The 17497-nt window shown below is 35.5% G+C and overlaps 1 protein-coding gene across 1 annotated transcript; it reads left to right on the forward strand.

Annotated features, from left to right (window-relative positions):
- Positions 1–14943: 14943 nt before the first annotated feature.
- Positions 14944–15855, forward strand: LOC129235828 (uncharacterized). The gene is made up of 2 exons (XM_054869872.1): positions 14944–15074; positions 15181–15855. Exons 1-2 carry the CDS (start codon positions 15027–15029, stop codon positions 15808–15810), a joined length of 678 nt encoding a protein of 225 aa, XP_054725847.1. The 5' UTR covers positions 14944–15026; the 3' UTR covers positions 15811–15855.
- The last annotated feature ends 1642 nt before the right edge of the window (positions 15856–17497 follow it).

The raw sequence follows: 17497 nt of genomic DNA on the forward strand, positions 1-17497 counted from the left end.
CATGTACTCGTATGTAATTCAGCATTAAACATATGAACTCTAAGTTATGAGCTAAAATATGTGAGCAGTTAAGTACATACAATCATATGCATATATTTGTATGAAAAGCTGCTCTTGATTGAATGACTCAGTCAGCCAGGCGCAATGCGTCGTCATTCGCGAGTTGGTTGGATTGAAGCACTGGTGTTCTTATTGCTGGTATGATTAATACTAAGATTACGTAAATGGAAGATGATCCTCTTATTAGCAGATATATTTTGCGTAGTTTTCCTTTAGTCTATTCATATTTTATTACGCTTGTTATATTTGTTTGCTGATGCAGCAGAAAAACTTTTCAATTTGCTTAGAAACTACCGGAAACATCTTTCATTTTCTTATATAATATTTTATTAGCTCACGCTGTGCGCATATTTGTATAAAGGTGGGCCGTTCTTTCCGCGAAGCTCTTACTTTAAAACTTAATACTTCCCTAGGTGATCAAAAATCGTCCATTTACTACAATAGTGTCTTAATCCAAAAAAAAAAAATATTTGGTTAAGCTCAAGGTGGGACAAAATTAAACATCCAATTTGGTTTTTAAAAAACTCTTTTACTATTTTAAATAAAAAAAGTTTATTTTGAGTAATGGACATTGTTATTTTGACATTTACGCACACCACTGTTTGTCTATTTGTATCTTGCAGCAGACTGGTTCACAATTACACCATCTCAAAGTCATATTCCGTGCATGCTTTTATTTGACGTTTTACTTCGGACTTTGTTGATCCATATAAGTAGGCTTGAGCGTGTCCAGAAAAACTTTGTCCGTTATGCCTTTCTTTCTTTGCATTTCACTGATCCAATTCTATCCTATAAAAGTCGGTGCTTGCTCATTAACCTAAAATCACTAGATATTACAATAGAAAGTCTATTCTCTCCCGCACCATCGTTTTCGATTTGATAAGGGTGGTGAAGATTACAAAATCATTATGTTTTCTGGTTAGGGATGGTTAGAATTAATTATTGTTCCAATGCTCCGATATCGAGAACTTTGAGAGAATTTAATTCGCTTTCAAACCATATTGGCCTAGATATTTCTTTCACTTCAAAATGTTACTAAATGAATTGTTTGACTAGCTTGTAAGCATTTTTTAATATTCTTTCTCTATCAACTATAGGAAAAGTTATATTTTTCTCTAAAAATGATATAAGTAAATTATAAGTTTAAATACTTGATTGCTGATTGAATTTTTTAGCATTAATATGCTTTTCATAGTCTGTAAGAAATACTGCATTTCTAGTTTATTATTAATTAAATAAAATCTAAAAAAATGTACATCATTTGCAAATATTAATAACTTTCCGATAGGGTGATTAATTTTGCACCACCTTATAGGATGAATTCCCTAAACTCGGTTTCTGCGCTTAGTAAAAAATCCATGGCGATATATTAATATATATTAACAGTAATAGTAAAAGCGATATGTACGCATACGAGGTGTCTTCAAAAAGTATCACGAATTTTGTGTTTTTTTCAAAAATTATTTATTTATTCATTAATATTTACTTTGACCCCTTCAAAGTAATCCCCATGAGATATTATGCCCTTGTGCCAACGTTTTTTGCAATCTTCGAAGCACTTCAAAAAATCGTTTTTTTTATATTGTTCAGCTCCTTCTTCGATGCCGTCTTTATCTTGTCAATTGTAGCGTAGCGTCGTCCTTTCAAGGGCGTCTTCAGTTTCGCCCAAACAACTATGTGTAAGCAGGGGCGTTATCGTGATGCAAGAGCCAATTTTTGTTCTTTAACAAACTCTAGCGTTGGCAAGAACTAATGATGCACAACGCCCCTGCAATCGAAGAAAACAATAAGCAAAACTTTTACATTCGACCGAATTTGGAGCGCTTTTTTCGGTCTTGGTTCGCATGGCAGCTTCCATTGAGATGATTGAGCTTTGGTTTCCACGTCATAACCATAAACCCACGATTCGTCACCAGTTATGATTCTCTGGAGCAAATTTGGGTAATCGCGGACAGAGTCCAACATCTCATTAGCAATGTTCATGCGATGCTGCTTTTGGTCGAAATTGAGCATTTTTGGTACGAATTTTGCGGTGAGCCGTCTCATGCCCAAATCACTGAAAAAAATCGAATTTCATGAGCCAATCGATATGTCTAGCCAATACCGATTGGCCAGTACCATTTTCTTCACTTCATCAATTTTTTCGTCTGTTGTTGAAGTGCTCGGGCGTCCGGCACGCTTTTCGTCGTTCACATCTTCTCTGCCTTCTGAGAACAGTTTGTCCCACCGATAAACGTTGCTTTGGTCCAAAATAGCTTCTCCGTATGACACAGTGAACATTCGGAATGCATCCGCGCACTTAATTTCGTTTTTCACATAAAATTTGATACAGGTTCTTTGATCCATCTGTTTGAATAGGTAAAAATCGAAGACGAGCCGAAGCACGTGCAAGCAAAGCAGCTGTCAACAATTAACTGAAATTCAAAATGGCAGAACTCGTCGGCATGAGTGAGAGACATGAGTACCAACATGTCGCCACAAAAAAATCGATATTCGAATATACGTAACCTGCGAAAATTCCAAAATTCGCGATTCTTTTTGAACATACCTCGTATAGAGAGAGATTCAGTCTATTCACAAATATTTCCTGAGAATTGTATTTTCACGGATGTATTGTCTCTCGAGAAGGAAATCTTCCAATTCCCAGCTTCCAGGGGAAGAAAAGATTTTTCTACGATATATTTAGGAGCTGGAAACTTAAACTTCGCCACAGCAGAATTCTCATTTCTTGAAATTCTAGGAGGGACTGCATTAGTGTAAGTAAAAGAATATACAACACATAATTATTGTTACCTAATTTGTTTTAATTAATAATTAAATAATTAATTTAATTAATAATATTGAGAATAGGGTTCAAAAGGCCCACATTTTATTGCACATATGAAAAAAGCGGTCGGAATCAAACTGCGATTAACACCCCGTATGACATACTGGCTTACACTTCGGTAATTCGGCCTATTTTAGTATATGGAATACTTGTATGGAGGCCATCAACTCAAAAGGTAAGTTATACGAAACTGCTGAGCTAGGTTAAAAGAAGGACCACCCCTAATAAAGTGCGCGAGGTACCAGTCAACTTGCCTACTCTAAGTCTGGTAGGAAAACACGTGGCCGCCGCTTAGGCTTAATAGTATGGAGCTATAACCACGAAATCGATTACTCTTTCCCTAAACCCACCTTCGACAGGCTGTTCAAGAAGAGAACGGCAAACTCAAAGACCATGGTGAAGAGGGGAAATAAATTTCTACCCAAATGGATCCAAACTAGAAAATAAAGTAGACTGTGGATTTTTTTGTTTGAAAGAATTAGTATTAGAATTATCTGCCCGACTTCCGGCGGCCACCAGGCAGAAGTCTTAGCCATAAAGAAGGTACTGTGTATCTTAACATACACCCCGTAACTCGGACAGCCAGGCGGCCATTAAACCAATGGAAACAGTTATACTAAGATCAAAGGTTGCTCAGGAACGCCTGGCAGCCTTATATGGATAGAGATATTCAAGGTTGTTGTAAGACCGATGAGCCAGCTAGAAAGGATACTAATCTTTCACTGCCTGAAAACAGAGGCATTATTGGAATTCCTATGGCAACTTGCAAATTGAGGATAAAAAATAATGTTGTCCAGGAGGCCAATAAGTTATGGAGAAAAGAAAATACTTGTGTTACAACCAGGCCCATGTGGCACAAATAGATAAGAAAAGATTAGTAGAATTGCTTAACCAGAATTGCTCAAGAGAGAACACCTCGAAGATCGTGGCTTGTGTCATCGGTCATTGCGTGTTAGGTAGGCGCTCTTCTATTATTTTTCATAAAAGTATTTCCTCATGAATACTGCAAAAGTTGTAAAGACAAGACAGAGGAAGCGACAGTAGAACATTTCCTCTGTAATTGCCCAGCCTTAGCCAGGAATAGGGCAAAGTTGTTAGGAAAATATAAGATCATTTTTTACTCTCTTACGGAATTATCCGGTGATGAAATAAAACCTATCTTACCATTCATAAGAGAGTCTAACTGGTTTCATGAAAAATAAACATGACAACAAGGCCACAAAATCCTAACCTAACCTAATAATAAAATATTAATTATTTTTTAACTTTAATAAAATTAATAACTATTATTAAAATTTTCTTAAACTATTAAATTATTATTTTATTTATTTTTTTTCTGAATTTTTTCGTGAATTATGACTTGGTTTTGATTTAATATTTTTGACCAATGTTTTTGGTTTTAAATTTTTCTTTGAATAGTAATTTTGTCTTGCAATTTTTATTTTTAATAGTACTCCGTTTCCGATTGATTAATGATATGAATATGATGAATAATCCGTTTCATAATGATTAACTTCGATTGAATCATGTGATATCTATTTTTGCTTTTCTTTACGATCAACTACGATCATCAAATTATTTTAGTTTAGGAATTAATTCACTTTTTCTTGCCTGCAGGTCTGCGAGCAGTATAACCGAACCGAAGGTATCTTTTGACGTATAAGCAGAGGAGTGCAGAAAGAAGAAGTTATTCCTTAAAGAAAAAGCAGCAAAATATCATTGAACCGGAATGGCAAGTCATACCAAAAAATTTAAAAATTAGTTTAGATGAACCGATGAATAATCGAGTAAAGTTTTAATATGTGAAAAGTTGAAAATTTACATGCATACTCGTCAATCATGGATGTAAAACTATTTTAACTTATCTCAGCTTAAGCGCTTTAAAATAATTGATATTGATTCCAAAATAAGTCAATAACACTTTTGCTTACGCCTCACATACATATATGAGCTGCTAAGTATCTTACTTTCTCTGTCGAATGCTGCAATTTAATCTATTGAATCTAATCTTTCTTCACATTTGGCGTGCCAGAAATATATTATGTGTAACAATAGGGAAAACCTGATAGAAGAAAAAACCTGCTACTGAAACTAATAATTTATTGAAGGATGTATATGGCATATTCGGCCGCCGTAGCTGAATGGGTTCAGAGAGAACGTAGGTTCGAATCTCGGTGAAACTCCAAAATGAAGAAACAGTTTTTTCTAACAGCGGGTGCCCCTCGGCAGGCAATGGCTAACCTCCGAGTGTATTTCCATGAAAAAGCTCCTCATTAAAAAAATATCTGCCGTTCGAAGTCGGCTTAAAACTGTAGGTACCTCCACAAATAGAAGGAGGAGGAGCTCGGCCGAATACCTAATGACTGCCAAATGTTTCTAGTCAAGTATCTAGTTTTATCCCAGTTATGGGCCGTCTACCATATTCGTGTGAGTCCGTAACTTCCTAAAGTAAAATCCGCATTAAAAAGAACAAATTGTGGCTGTGAAAGCGAAAGCGGCCCTCATTTTAAAGAGGCTCATATAGGAATACTTTCAGTATTGGACAATAAAAGACCATTCGAATCTGCGTTGTAGAGATAGATGAGGAATGTAATCAAATTAAAATGCCTTCAAAGTCAGTTTCTTATTTTGATGATGGGGTATTAAAATAGTACGCAATCGAATCAAATTAGAAACTACAAGAAATTACAAATATAAACGTTTTTTTAACCTTTTAATCAACTCAAATCCAGGCAGGAATATCTAAATTTCGAGAAACATCAAATTAAGTGAAGCCCTAATGCACCTGCTCAATTCATACATACACATATGCACATACACTAGCAAATATTATTATGAACTACTCCTCCGGGAAATAAAAAGTTTGTTAAAGTGTAAATCAGCATCTTATGCCGAATTTAATTATGCTCTAATTATTGGTAATTGTAACTAACTAGGAGAATATTTGATCTTTCTGCATATAAGTAATATAGATGTATGTACGAGTCCATATTTGGAGAAGGTAGGGCGCAGATGTGCTACAAAGCTAAGACGAAATCTCTAAGAAAGTTGCGGTATGCCCATATACAAAAAAGAGTTTGTATGTATAGAATTCACTATGGAATTTTGAGATTGTGTGGCTTGAAGTCAAATGTAGTCAACTTTACCATTTAGTCAGAACTCTCTTTTCCATAATCAGAATTGTGATGAGTTTCGACCGAAAAAAAAATTCGCGAAGAATTTTCCATCCCCCAAATGTGTATGTATAGCGAGTTTCGCTCCAACTAAGTTTAATTTCAAATTAGCTGTCATTCGAACACAAGAATATCAACCCAGTTAGGTATGTGAAAAGTTTAATATTATTAAACACAGGGCTTGATTGAAAAGTAATGAGCCTTATTTTTTTTAAGCAGTTTTATTAAACCTTTTGGCTTATACAACTATTTTAAACTCATCCGCCGGAATCGCGTTCAATTCGGCTGTCACAGTTTTCTGGATAGCCTCGATGGAGTCGAAACGCCTCCCCTTCAGCTTTCTTTCAGGCGCGGGAACAAGAAGAAGTCCGGAGGGGACAGGTCTGGGCTGTAGGACGGTTGGGGAAGCACCGGAACCCCCATCTTGGCCAAAGCAGAGGTGCAGAGGAAGGCGGTGTGCGCCGGCGCATTGTCGTGATGAAGGGTCCAATTGTTGACGAGTAATGTTCCTCCAAAGATCGCTGCATTTTCGCCACTGCAAAATTCTAACACACTTTTAAAACAGCTTTCACGCGCGGAGCGATGTTGACTGCACCGCTGTTGCCAGCGAACTGGGACCGGTTTCTAGTGTAAGGGGAAGGTCCAATGATCATTTTCCCCCACCAGCCGATTCGGTTGATCGCTTGGCAGACGCTCCGCCAGGCGCCAGGCGAAGTCCTTACTGGGGGGTATAATCAAGGAAGCTCCAGGCAACTTAAAGCCCTCTCTAAGAATAAACTGGGAATGCTCACGGGCATTCCCAGAGGTCACTGCAGACTGCGTAGTCATCTGCACAGTATCGGGATATAATATACTGACTCTGGTTGTTTCTGTGACCAGACCCCGGAGACTTCAATAAATCTTCTTCTTGGGTGTGACGCCATAGCACGAAGAAAGTTGGTCGGCCTTAAGAAGGGCCTCAGCCCAATCCAGCTCTATTAGAGGGTTTTTAAGGGAACTGGGTTTTGATGAGGTACTGTGAAGAGTGGAGGCCACAAAAGGCCATGAAGTCGAAGTGCAAACCTCATTTTGATTGATTCATTCGAAAAACTTCTATATATTAATTTTTAAATTGTCAGTATTAATCAGCTGATGAATAATCAAATTATTTTTATTACGGTGGCGAAAAATATACATAAGTGAGATATTCATTGGATTTTGTGGAAAAAACCGCGAAACTCTAGGAGCCATTCGCAATCTTTGTATAATATCGGTTGCCGTAGTTGAATGGGGTGGTGCGAGACTACTATTCAGGACTGCGTAGGATCGAATCGCCGTGTATGAAACAGAAAAATGAGTGAACAAGTTTTTTTCTGTTCCTCGGCAGGCAAGGGCAAGACTCCGAGCATGGTTCTGACATGAAAAAGCTCCTCATAAGAAACCATTTGTCGTTCGGAGTCGGCTTACAACTTTAGGTTCCTCCATTTGGGGAACAACATCAAGACGCATGCCATAATTAGGAGGAGCAGCTAGGCCAAACCCTTAACAGAAGTTTAAGGATTCAATGATTTTTTTTGTAACTTCTTGGCCTTTTCTTCTCTTTGGGAGAGAATTTATATATATAAACTAATGCTTACTATACTCTATTCTGCCACAGATAATTATTGGTTTAATTACACGCAATCGAGCAATTTGGATTTCACATTTAAATCCATGTGACGCCAATTTAATTGATTTCTTACGGAAACGGGCAACTGAACTCAACATGTCGGCAGCTGCTTCAACAGTTTATAATCAAATGTAACGCGAATTTGGTAGGTGGTAACTTTTTTATGTTGTCTTCGACATTTCCCAGCTGGACAGATGTACAATTTTATACGATAGGCGAGTAAAATTATTGAAACTTATTGTGAAAATGGTCGACCTTTAAGAACAACTAATAACTGGAAATAATTGACCGAACGAGTCGACAGTTAAAAGGTTGGTTTTTGCACCCTATTTTACTACTGTGATTAAGTAAGTAAAATATATTTAATCAATAGTAATTATTAGCACTAAATGTACACTCGTTGGAAAAACTGCGTACCACATGTCATTATAAACTTTCACATTTACATTTTAACAATTTTTCAATAATAAAAAATATAGTTCCTTTTCTAACAAAAGCCATATGAGTCAAAGAACCAAACTTTGTACGAAATTCTGGACAACTCATAAAATTTTCATTAAAATTTCAAACTTTTTAATACGAGCTTTTATAAAACTTTTGAATATGCAGTTTTGTAGCCCATTAAATTTCAGTACAAAAAAGTTAAAGCTTGCAGTGCCTCAAAAATCGCGTTGACTTTGGACAATTTTGTTTGCTTACGGAGTTGAGCTTTTCCTCCATATGAAAAATGTATTTCACGTGGAACAAAAAAAAGCAAACAAACCGAACAGCCGTTAAATGTTGCTGTTGTTGTTATTGTTGCAGCAGCATTAATATCCCTCATACATGCGTTGTGGACATGTGTGCCTACATAAAAAACTATTAAAAATTTAATAAAAACCGAATGAACGTAAATTTGTTGTAATATTTATTTAAGGAAGTCTCTTTGTAATTCTCAACTAACTTTAGAGAAAAGCAAAAAAACTTAAATAATAGATATAAACTACATTATTTCGTGGAAGTTGTTTTTACATACTTCGAAACATTGTACACTTCTGCCCAGAAAGCAATTCAAGTGGAATTGAAGATCAATGGATCGAAAATATGAATATTTTTTCGTCAAATTTAGTGGAAGTCATTATTTACTACCAGAAATTTTACAGTTAAAAATGGGATTGAAGCAAAGTATCTGTTCATCAACAACTAAGTTAAAATATGAAATAATAAAAAAATAAAACCAAACAAATTATTTTAAGTGATAAAAATCTTGGCAAAAATTATAAATATTTCGTTAGTGTCTTGAATTCGGGCCTCCTCCGTTTGTAAACGCAATCGAATTCTTGAAAAAACTCAATAAAAAAATAAATAATTTCTAATTGGGTAAAATGTTCAGCACTTGTAATGGCCAGTTTAGAAACGTTTTATTGTACTCTAGCACAGCTCTGGTCGCGCGCAACTGCTAACAACTTACATAATTAGCAACAACAATCGCTCGGAAATTAATACTCAAAACAAACAGTGTAAAAAACTGTTTTTATAGTGAGGTACTTTTTGACGTGATAACGTCTTATAATTCGATTTAGCCGGCTGCACGCACGAAAAAATGTGTCTTACCTTGCTCATTTGTCGTTACCTTGCTCATTAGTGTTACCTTGCTCATTAGTGTTACCTTGCTCATTAGTGTTACCTTGCTCATTTGTCGTTACCTTGCTCATTTCTCGTTACCTTGCTCATTTGTCGTTACCTTGCTCATTGCCGTTACCTTGAATGAACTGCAAGCGAAAGCGCGGAACGAACAAAGCAAACGAACGGCAACGTTCGACATCTTGCTCTCTCCTACTTAAGTGACCGTATATATGTATGTATATGCGCATATGTACATATATAAATTCACGTATTTGTATTTGCATATGCCTTCTTATTGATTATTATTAATTTGATTTACTTGAAGAATTTAAAATAAAACCAAGTTTGTTAATAATACCTGTTGTTTTAATGTTATTATTATTAATTTTTTTATTATATATGAAGGAAAAAATGTATGGTAATATTTACCATATACCTTATAAGATATGTTGTATACTAATATATGTATATAAATATGCATATACATAAACAATTTCGCGCAATTTTCAAAAAGAACAAATCTATATGTAAAGATGCATACAAGTCATATGGACATATCAAATATACGAATCTATTCCGTACGCAAGCAAATGTAAGCTAATGTGCTTGAACTGCAAGCGAGAACGCGGAACGAACGACAAAGAGCACAATCGGCCCCCGCGTTCGGCAACGTTCGACATCTGGCTCTGTCCTACTTGAGTGAGCATATATATGTATGTATATGCGCATATGTAGGTATATAAATTCACATACTTGTATTTGCATATGCCTTCTTCCTGTGTGCATGGTAATGAACCATTTCTCTGTTGAGAATAGGACGATGATAGAAAAAGTAGGAAATGAAAGGGAGTGTTTCGAGTGTAAAGTGTCTTGGCAAATCGATGATGGTGCTTCTTAGTGTTGTTGACTTATTAACGTCTGACGCACAATCGAAATTGAAGATATCTTTCATGAATTTGATAAATGCTTCGTCATTTTTCACGTTTGTGTAAATGTAAAATAACTTGACCTATTCCATTGCAATTCCATTTACCTCCTCCTCTATATCCATACAAAATATCTATCAAACAAATAAAATTAAAATTTTGTTTTGAAAATTGCAACCATTCCATCAATATTTTCTTATGACGTTGTCACGTTAAACTATCGTCAGTAAATCGACTTTACAGACAACCTCTTTTTATGTTTATTTTTTCGATTAAAAATTATATACAAACAACCTGCGTTTTTCTTTTCAGCATTGCTTGTTGTTTTGTTGTCTCCCGACGTCTAGAATACATAAATTTTTAATGACAGTGATGCTGCCCAGCCCAGCTTATCACGCTACCTCAGCGATTGGCTTGACTGCTTTAATAATTTTATATTTTGTTTTAGTTTTACTTTTCCATGTGCTTTAGTACAAAAACATATTTACTGTTGATAATTGCTAATTGACGATTGTTAATGCTTATTAATACAAATAAAAATATTGTTTAGAGGATGTTTGTTTTAAGGGTGCTCGTATTACAATTCGTGCAGAACCGAACTTTAGGTGCCACGAACACGTTTTCGAAATATTCGATTTTCAGCTCATTCAAAAATTAAACTATATGGAAGATGCGGCTCACACACCTCTAAAACTGAGTTAGTCTAGACTTGAATTACGTAACTGAATGCAAATTAATATTTTACCCAAGCTGTTATATGGAATGCAGTGTTATCGATTACTTAAATTATGAAACATAATTTAACTTAACTTAACTTAAGAAACTTAAGTGACTGTAGATTTTCGATTCTTAAGTTTTCACTTTTTGCAAATTGAGGCCAATCTGTGAATCAAACTTGCCATATCTTCCATTTTATGATTCTTAAAAATAAATGCTCTTATGTAGAAATTATTTTTGAAAATAATTCATTTGATGTGGCACTATGAAAAGAAAAATATCAAACAGATGTGTGGTAATAGAAGATATACTAACATAACATTCCGTCATTTAAATTTTGCACCGTGATGCATGGCGGCTGTTGCAGCTGAATGGGTTTGTTTGTGACTAACATTCGGTAGAACCGGGGTTAAAAGCCTTCGGTGGGCATGAAACACCAATAATAGAAAAGCTGTCGCATAAAATTGAAGGCCTCTCCATTTGTGTAACAACATCAAGACACACCCCACAAATTGGAGGAACACTCAACGAGGGTTGTACGCGCCAATTACACGCATATACTTAGTCCTGCCATAAGTTGTGTTACAAGTTAACTCCGTTATCGATATAAAATTATAATACTTTTTTTAACGAAGTTAGTTTTATTTCGTCATGTAAATACTAAAAAAGAATTTAAATTTTCATTCGAAATGGTCATCATTTGCTTTTACACAAGCCTTCAAACGATTAGGCCATGCAACTAGTGCAGTTTGAGACTTTCCAAGACCTTCGACAGGCCATGTTCTCCCATTCTGACTATATACTGTACTCCAATGGATTCAGATCTGGATTTCCCGACGGCGAATCTTTTGCGGCTATGAACCCGAGAATATTGTTTTTTGCCACTGCTCGATGGTTTTTGCCTTATGGGCTGAAGCGGAATCTCGCTGTAAGATCCAACAGTTTCCATTGAGGAGAGTACTGCTCAACTGCTTAACCACGCCTTCTAAGACATCCTCCTGGTACACTTTTGCACTGATGGATGGTGGCCTCGCTGAACCCTTGGAACAACATTTTTTTTTCATAGTTAGAAGTTTTAGCATAGATTTTGTCGATTTGCTTATTAAAAACTTCTTCAACAGTGAAAATTTTCTCATCTGTGAAAATAATATTTCACCAAAGAAGCTGTTTGCATCTCTCGGGTATAATTTTCTTCAAGCTCGTTATCAAAAGATGACCAATTGAGCGACAGAAGGTTTTCATGTGGATATCATCTCTAATTAGTCTTGGCATGGATCTGGTCGATACATTCATTTCCCTGGACATGATTTTCTGCTGTCTAAGAGGATTTCTTCGAATTATTTATCGAACCTCTTTTATTCGAACCACGGAGGACGACTACTTTATTTTCTGTCTGCCACTTCAGACGTTTGGGAAAAACGATTTATGGCGCGGTAAACAAACATTTTTGAAATATTAAATTTTTTCAGGAAGTCGTAAATCTCACTTGCACTTTCGCCACACTTTTGTAATGCAATCATTGCAATGAGATTTTCCTTAGCTCCCCACTGCATTGTTAACAAGCGAAATTTGCCACAGAACTAAGTATAATTTAAGAGTTGACAATGCATACGAACAAAATAAAAAATAACGCACCTTTTTTCTGCGAATTTGTTCTCGCCATTTCAATTGTAAAATTTGTCACATAATTTATGGCAAGGCTATATATATATGGGGTTGTTCAATTGGTGCGCTTCAACTTTTTTCCGATAGTGAGGGCGAACGACGCAATATTTTTTATTTTTCGCTTGTCATTTGTAAACTTCATTAGTATACATTTCATCATGGAACGCTACACACTTGAGCAACGATTGCAAATCGTGCAATTTTTTTATGAAAATAATCGTTCTGTTGCTGCTTCTTTAAGAGCATTACGGCCATTTTACGGTCCATTTAACAAGCCCTCCCGTTTTGGGAGCCGGCGACGATTTGTGAGCTCAGAGCCAATATTGAACGCGAAATTGCTGGAATTTCGGCCGATTTATGCAAAAGAGTGGTCGAAAATTGGGTTCAACGATTGGACTTCGTAAAACGTACACGCGGTGGACATGCAAAAGAAATCGAATTTCATACTTAAATGTATATGTTCAAACTCGATAATAAAAAAAAATTAGTTAAAAAAGTCAAACCGTTTGTGTTTTATTCAAAAAAGTTCAAAAGTTGAAGCGCTCTTACTGAAAAACCCATTATTTAAGCTGTTATCAAACTACTTTTAATCTTATCTTTAAGTCATTTTGTGACCGGAGGTCTCTTACCATAGGCTTAATAAATGAAATGAAGCATCACAACGGAAGCCACCAATAGAGAGAGAGAGAGAGAAACCACCAGTAGAAATTCGGCCAAGCACCTGTGGAAGCATGTACGCGCGAATTGCATACATATATGCAATACAATACAATATATGCAAAAATTTAAATATTTAAATATAATTTAACTGTAAACGTACTGATAACACACTTCTACAAACTTAAACATGCATTTTGCAATAATCAAGGCCGATGTGTGACATACCGGTTTATTGCTGAACTCATCACTGTGCCATGTACCGTACAATTGTTTAACACAAATTATCGCTACGTGCCATTATTAGACATAAATAATAGACGAATATATAGTAAATAAAAAATAAATTTATTTTGTTGCAAAATGCACAAAGAAATGTCTAAGTTCAAGAGGAACCAACTCAGCGCATGTTTAAGCGATGTCAAATTGTTTAAGTCTTTTGAAAAACTTCTTCAGATGAGCGAAATTGATGTGCGATTGATAAAAATTTTCTTCATTAGGTAAAAAAATATAGTTTTTGTTATATCGGAAATGAACATTCTATGGAAGGTTATTCTACAAGGCGGCGCAAAAGTAATCACCCTATCGGAAGTATACTTTATACAAATGGCGTCGAACGTCAATCATATTTGACACTTGGAAACTAAACAGCTGCAGTATTTGCCCCAAATAAAGATTTCCATCACTCGCAATAAATAATTAGCAAAAAAGTTATTCAAAAACCATGATGATTGATTTTGCGCCACTTTGTAGTTTTTTGACAGATGTTCACCATTTCAAATTGCAACTTGGCACCATACTCGCATATCTTAACGGGCGCACGGCGTCAGTTAAATGAATTATTCTCAACACGAGTTCCTTGTACAGTTAAGCCTAACTTTTTAGTGAATAAAGCTATCACTTGGTACTAGTAAGTAAAACTCTGGGCACAAAAAATTCATCAGCTTATATGAATATGTAAAATTATTTGTGCAGGGCTGAAAGATTAGAAGCGCATTGTGTGATTAATTTATTAGCATTTATATGTGAAGAGTGTATTTTTAAATATGTGGAATTCTTAAATTTCAAATTGAAATAAATTTAATTTACAAACAAATGTATGTTGATAAAATTTTTTCGATTACAAAATGGGGAAATGTGTGCCTTAAATCAGTGTTCAATTACACAGAGTGTTTCGTTAGGTTTACGGCATATTTACTTTTGGTTTAGTGACTGTATGAATAACAAAATTGCCATATTTGCAGCATCACTAATACAATAGGAGTCCATAAACTAGTGATTCACACCAAAATATATTACTGTTTGGTATAATTTGCATGCCAGGAGCAGCGTTTTCGAAACTAAAGAGCGAGGCGACCTTACTCTTGAATAAGCTGTGCTCCACGGAGGTACCACTTTTCTAAGTACTAAATGGTTCCGACAATAGCAAGGCAATACCTTTTACTGTGACGAGTTATTGTTGACCGAATCAACTCAGAAATGGGTCAACCGAATAGCTGCTTAGATCATATGATTTCATTGACGTTTTTTTTTGTTTGTTTGAAATATAGTTCGATGCTTTTAATAAAACACCCGTTATATGGTACATATATTCTATAGCTTCTAAGGACCGCATTAGCGAAAAATTTGCTGGTAGAGAAATGGTATAAAACCTCACTGCATTTGCAATTGAAATTCAATCAGCTTCTGCGATTGTCGCTGAACGTCAGTCACTCTATTACATTTGAATTTAAATCTTTCAATTAAAAATGAAACAAATCTTGATTCTCGCTGCAAGTGCATTGCTGTTGGTGCAGGTAGATTAATTTAAAAAACAAATGTATCTCTAAAAATATCTCATAGTTATTTTATTTATACATACATAAACACATTATAAATATAATCAAATATTTTCCACAACAGCTCGTTCACGCTTTACCTCATACAAAACGAGAGTCGGTCGCGGTTGCTGTGCATGAGAACCATGTCTCTAAGGATGCCTCATCTGAAGAAGACGACCCCAAACTAAGAGTCGTGGCTTACACTTTGGGTGGAATAGCTGCATTAGCAAAATATACGGTCGATAAAGGTAGCGTAGTGGTTAAGAATGCCGTGAAGGAATTAAATGAAATTCCAGTCAAAGACGAGCTGTTGCAAGCGAATATTACTCGTATGTCTCGCATTGCTAATGAAGTGCCTCAGCTTGAAAAGGAAGATGAAGCCCAAGGCATTATAAAACTGTTCGAATATATGGTCGATTTCGCAACATTGATGGATGACTATGAGAAAATGCCCGATGATTCGAAATTAAAAATTACGATAAAGACAGCTTTAGAAAATAATGGTTTCACGAAGTTTGAAAGCGAATTCGAAGAGAAAATCCTTGATTTAGCTAAGAATTTCGAGCATGTTTTTGGTGAATTCCTTAAAGAAATGACTCCAGCGGAAAAATCAAAGAATTCCAAATTAGTTCAGTGGTATGAGGAATTCAAGGCTGAAACTGATAAGGAGAAGAAACTTGACAAATTTGGCGAATTCTTTGATCTCATCTGATTTATTCCAGATTACGAAAATAAAGTACATCATTGAGTAACGAAAGGCTAATGTGTGTCATTTGATGTCTGGTGTATTCAGCTTTTTTGTGGTTATGTACAAAAATCTAGGGTATCCTAGAGTAACTACCGAGCATGTGGATTTACAAGTATAAGCATTTTCATATAATAGTACAAAAACGCGTGTCCACTAAAGTTAAAAAAACTAGTTTTCGCGCTTCTCGCTATTCAACAAAAGGGCAGACCTCCTTGTTTGGCCAACGAGAACAATGTGATATATTACACAAAGCATATGCCAGCAAATTTAAATGATTTATCAATATGGTTTCATTTAATTGACAAACAAATTTTCGGCATTTGTGTAAATATGACATGTTTGCTCCCTTGTTAATTTACTTTTGTACGCCAGTTGGCAAGCCATTCTTCAGTGAGAAGTGAGTGTCATCCAATATTTTCGGTTTCCTTTTTATAGCTTTTGCACGGCTTACCAAGTCCCATGGCTATATTAACTTATTAGCAAAAGCGAGAGTCACTAATTTAGAAAGAGAATGATGCACGCTAGCAGCTGGATATATCATTCTTCTTCTTTAGCAGCTACGGTCCAGATACTCATAAGTAATAGGCACGCCACGTATACCGGTATATTTCTTAATTATATATTGGATTGTTATAAACGAACGTTACGTGATCAAAGTTATTAGGCCCTCAAGTTAAACATTTTAAAATAAATATATACTTATACACCCGCGCTCACATAATTAAGTTGCTTTATTTTTCTACAATGCTCTGAATATTTTTTTCATGTAACGTTTTTTCGGTAACTTTTGATACAGATATTATTATATATTTGTTGGTTGCTTGGCCAGCTCCTCTTTTAATTTGTGGTTTGCGTCTTGATGTTTTTTGCTTGAAGTTTTGTAGCTCATTCGATTTCAGTACAATGTGTAGGTTCGAAGGCGTTCAAAACAAAACATTAATAATTTGCTGAGTATAGGTTTGAAGATACTTTTGCATTTGTTTCACTACATTCAAGACCAATATGGCAGTTACCTGTTCTTCTCACAGCTTATCATTCAGACTTGCAACCATACTAAGTGCTAAACAATAAGTGCATTATTTCAAATAAATAATGGAGCCGGGTTCACTTGATTAGTTTTTTTTTTTTTGTTTGAAGAAAATGATTATTAAAGCACAGGTCTTTGATTTAGTAACAAATGGTTTACAGATACTTCAAGCAAACACAGAATTTTGTTCAAAAATACTCACGCATTGAAATACTATTCCAGCTAACTGTATTTTGTAACAATACCTCTATAACTTCAGTAGCTGTAATATTGTACTAGATTTATTGGATCACTTGAATAGAGGCGTTTCGTTTGCGTTAATTCGTTGCCTAATAAAGATGTGAAACGAGAACGGTTTTACGCATTCAATGTGTTCGTTCGGGAGCTTCAAAATTCTTTTAAAATGTGAAATCAAAAGGACGAACCGATCTTGAACTGTGAAGAACTTTCGATTCGCTAAATTCCAAAAAGATTGGTCGAGGTACAAAAAATGTGGAATATTACGAAGAACAAAGTGTCTATTACAGTGAGAACTACAAAAGCAGGATTGCGATGGCCTTAACACCGAAAGAAATCCACAAGATCCATTGGATTGCAGGGCTATTATCAAAACGCAACATTTGA

This window comes from Anastrepha obliqua, chromosome 1 (genome assembly GCF_027943255.1).
Source record: "Anastrepha obliqua isolate idAnaObli1 chromosome 1, idAnaObli1_1.0, whole genome shotgun sequence".
Lineage (NCBI taxonomy): Eukaryota > Metazoa > Arthropoda > Insecta > Diptera > Tephritidae > Anastrepha > Anastrepha obliqua.

Coding starts and splice junctions, on each gene's coding strand:
- LOC129235828 (XM_054869872.1), top strand. CDS start 15,027: ATGAAACAAATCTTGATTCTCGCTGCAAGTGCATTGCTGTTGGTGCAG. Junction 15,075..15,180: donor GTGCATTGCTGTTGGTGCAG/GTAGATTAATTT, acceptor TTTCCACAACAG/CTCGTTCACGCTTTACCTCA.